Source organism: Bison bison, unplaced genomic scaffold, assembly GCF_000754665.1.
Source record: "Bison bison bison isolate TAMUID 2011002044 unplaced genomic scaffold, Bison_UMD1.0 scf7180017864371, whole genome shotgun sequence".
Lineage (NCBI taxonomy): Eukaryota > Metazoa > Chordata > Mammalia > Artiodactyla > Bovidae > Bison > Bison bison.
The window spans coordinates 11,671,551-11,673,865 of NW_011494943.1; the positions used below are offsets into that span (position 1 = coordinate 11,671,551).

The following is a 2,315-nucleotide window of genomic DNA, read 5'->3' on the forward strand; positions in this document are numbered from 1 at the left end:
TCTCGGGTGGGGCTTTCCTGGGGGAATCAAAGCAACACTTGTCGCCCAAGGCTTCCAGTCCCACCACAGACCCCCTCTCCCCACACCAAGCCCAGGGCGGCTGCCCACCTGGTCAAAGAGGTAGACAGTGACGTCGTCGAAGAAGGACACAGCTTTCTTCTTGCGCTCCAGGTCCTCGCAGAAGGCCTCGGACAGCAGGCTCGGCATCTTAAGCAGGCTGCGCAAGTTGCGCGCGCTCTGGCTCTCCGCCACCACCACTGGCACGGGCGGCACCTCCTCCTCGCTCTCCTCACTCGGCTCCTGGATGCTGTAGCAGCGGAGCTCTTCATCCGACTCGTCACTGTCCTCGCTGTCCTCCTCTTCCTCCTCAGGCCGCCCCTCTGGGGCCACAGGGAGTCCAGGCAGGGCCAGGCAGAGCGGGGTTCTGGAGGCACCTGGGCCCCCGGTCCGTTCCTGCAGGTTTGACCCTGACAGCAGACCCAGGGTCTCCTGGAGCTCCGGGCGGTGGCTTTCTGAGCTTGGCCGGACTGGAGTCAGCAAGAAAATCTTAGAACTCACGGGGCTGGGCATGGGCGGCACCTGGGCTGGGTCTTGGGGCCAGGGAGGCTCCCGCCCAGGGCCTGTGGGGCAGGCGCTTGGCTCTGGGGAAGAGTCCTCAGGCAGTGACAGTGACAGCAGCAGTGGTGGCACCTCCCTGGGTCCAGTGCCCTGTGCCTCCCCGGGCACCCCCAGCTCAGGGGAGGGCTGTGCAGACTGCAGCCTGGGGCTCTTCGGGCTGTCCAGATCAGGCTCCGGCCCGGGGACCGGGACACCTCCATGCTTCTCCTTGGGGCCCACGGGGGGCTCTGGCTCCGTGTCCAGGTCTGAGAAGTAGGCGGAGTCACGGTAGGGATTCTTCTCGCTGAGGCCACCTAGGGAGGCAGAGAGCCGAGTCTCGGGCCCCGGGCTCTCACCCTCTGAGGCCAGCTCCCCAAAGGCCTCGGGCTCACAGGGCTCATGTGCCTCCTTGAGTATGAACTCAGGGGACTCGTAGTTCTCCGTGTCATAGCCGCTGTCCAGGGCTCGGAGCTGCCCGCCAGGGGTGCTGACAGCTGATGGGCTGAAGACCTCACAGCCACCATCACTGGCCGAGGACGGGATGTCCAGGGAGTCCAAGGAGTCGGGGGTCCCCACCTGCTTCTGCAGGGAGCGGAAAGCTGGTGTCACGTCTAGTTTCTCAGCCTGTGGGCCGTCGCTGGACAAGTCAGTGAAGACACCAGAAGTGGCCTCGGTCGTGTCCTCATCTTCACTCCTTGGAGCCTCCAGCTCAGGGGACCTCCTGCCGCTGTCACGGGTCTGGGCTGGCTCGGTGGCAGGTGCCTGGCTTCCAGTGGGCGTGGGTGAAGCAGGCAGGGTGGGCGGGGTGCTGGCCTCCTCAGCAGGAAGTGGGGCTCCCTCTTGGGATGGGGATGGGATGGAGGGAAGGGGCAGTTGGAGTCCAGCAGAGCCCTCAGCCTCCTCTGCAAGCCTGGGCTCTGCCTGGGGGCTGTCACCCCCACTTATGGCTGCCTCTGTCCAGGGAGAGGCAACCAGGCAGGGGGCAGGTGTCAGGCCCTCAGCAGGATACAGATGGGAGAGGCCAAGGCAGTGGCCCAGCTCCTGACCCAAGGAGGCCCCCTTTGGCCCAAGGAGAGACTCTCTGGGATCCTCTGGGGTCAGAGGATGGCCCAGCTCAGGGACGGCCCACAAAGTCTGCTTCATACCAGGGCAGCAGTCCGTGTAGCCTGAGAGGCCTGGGACCCAGGATTCCGGTGCTCGACTGCCGCTGTTGTTGTTGGCAGAAACGTTGGAGCTCCAGTGTCTATACTGGGCGGCTCTGGACGCCTCAGCCTCCCCCAGCTCCTCCCCACCTGGAGATAGTCGGTCCCCAGAGCTCCGCGAGGGGGATGTGCCCAGTGGGTCCTCAAAGAACGGGGGGCAGAAGGCCCCCACACCCCAGTCGATATCCTCGGCTCCAGGCTCCGCCAGCATCGGTGTCTCCGGTGAGGGTGAGCGGGAGGCGCAGGACAGGTCACGGGCGCGGCTCTTGCATGGGTAGTAGTCGCAGTGGCCCCAGGGGCCATCCGCGGGCGGCGCGTGGCCGAGCAGCGGCTCCATGACCAGCGACGCGGCCGTGCTCCCGTCAGAGTCATCATCGTGGTCACTACTATCGGGGCGCAGCGCAGCGGCAAGCGTGCTGGGGGCACAGCCAGTGCAGTCGGGGTCATGGTCCGCGGCAGGCGCAGGGTCTTCCAGGCGGATGAAGTACTCACTGCCCACCGAGGGGCTGTGAGCGC

General features: G+C 66.0%; 1 protein-coding gene across 1 annotated transcript in view; it reads right to left on the bottom strand.

Moving 5' to 3' along the window:
* Positions 1–2,315, bottom strand: part of AATK (apoptosis-associated tyrosine kinase) — a 34,943-nt gene that overhangs the window by 2,442 nt on the left and 30,186 nt on the right. The window contains exons 17-18 of the mRNA XM_010856527.1: positions 109–2,315; positions 2–17 (exon numbers count right to left, since the gene is read on the bottom strand). Coding sequence (XP_010854829.1) covers positions 2–17; positions 109–2,315 — 2,223 coding nt within the window. The remainder of the gene's footprint in view (position 1; positions 18–108) is intronic.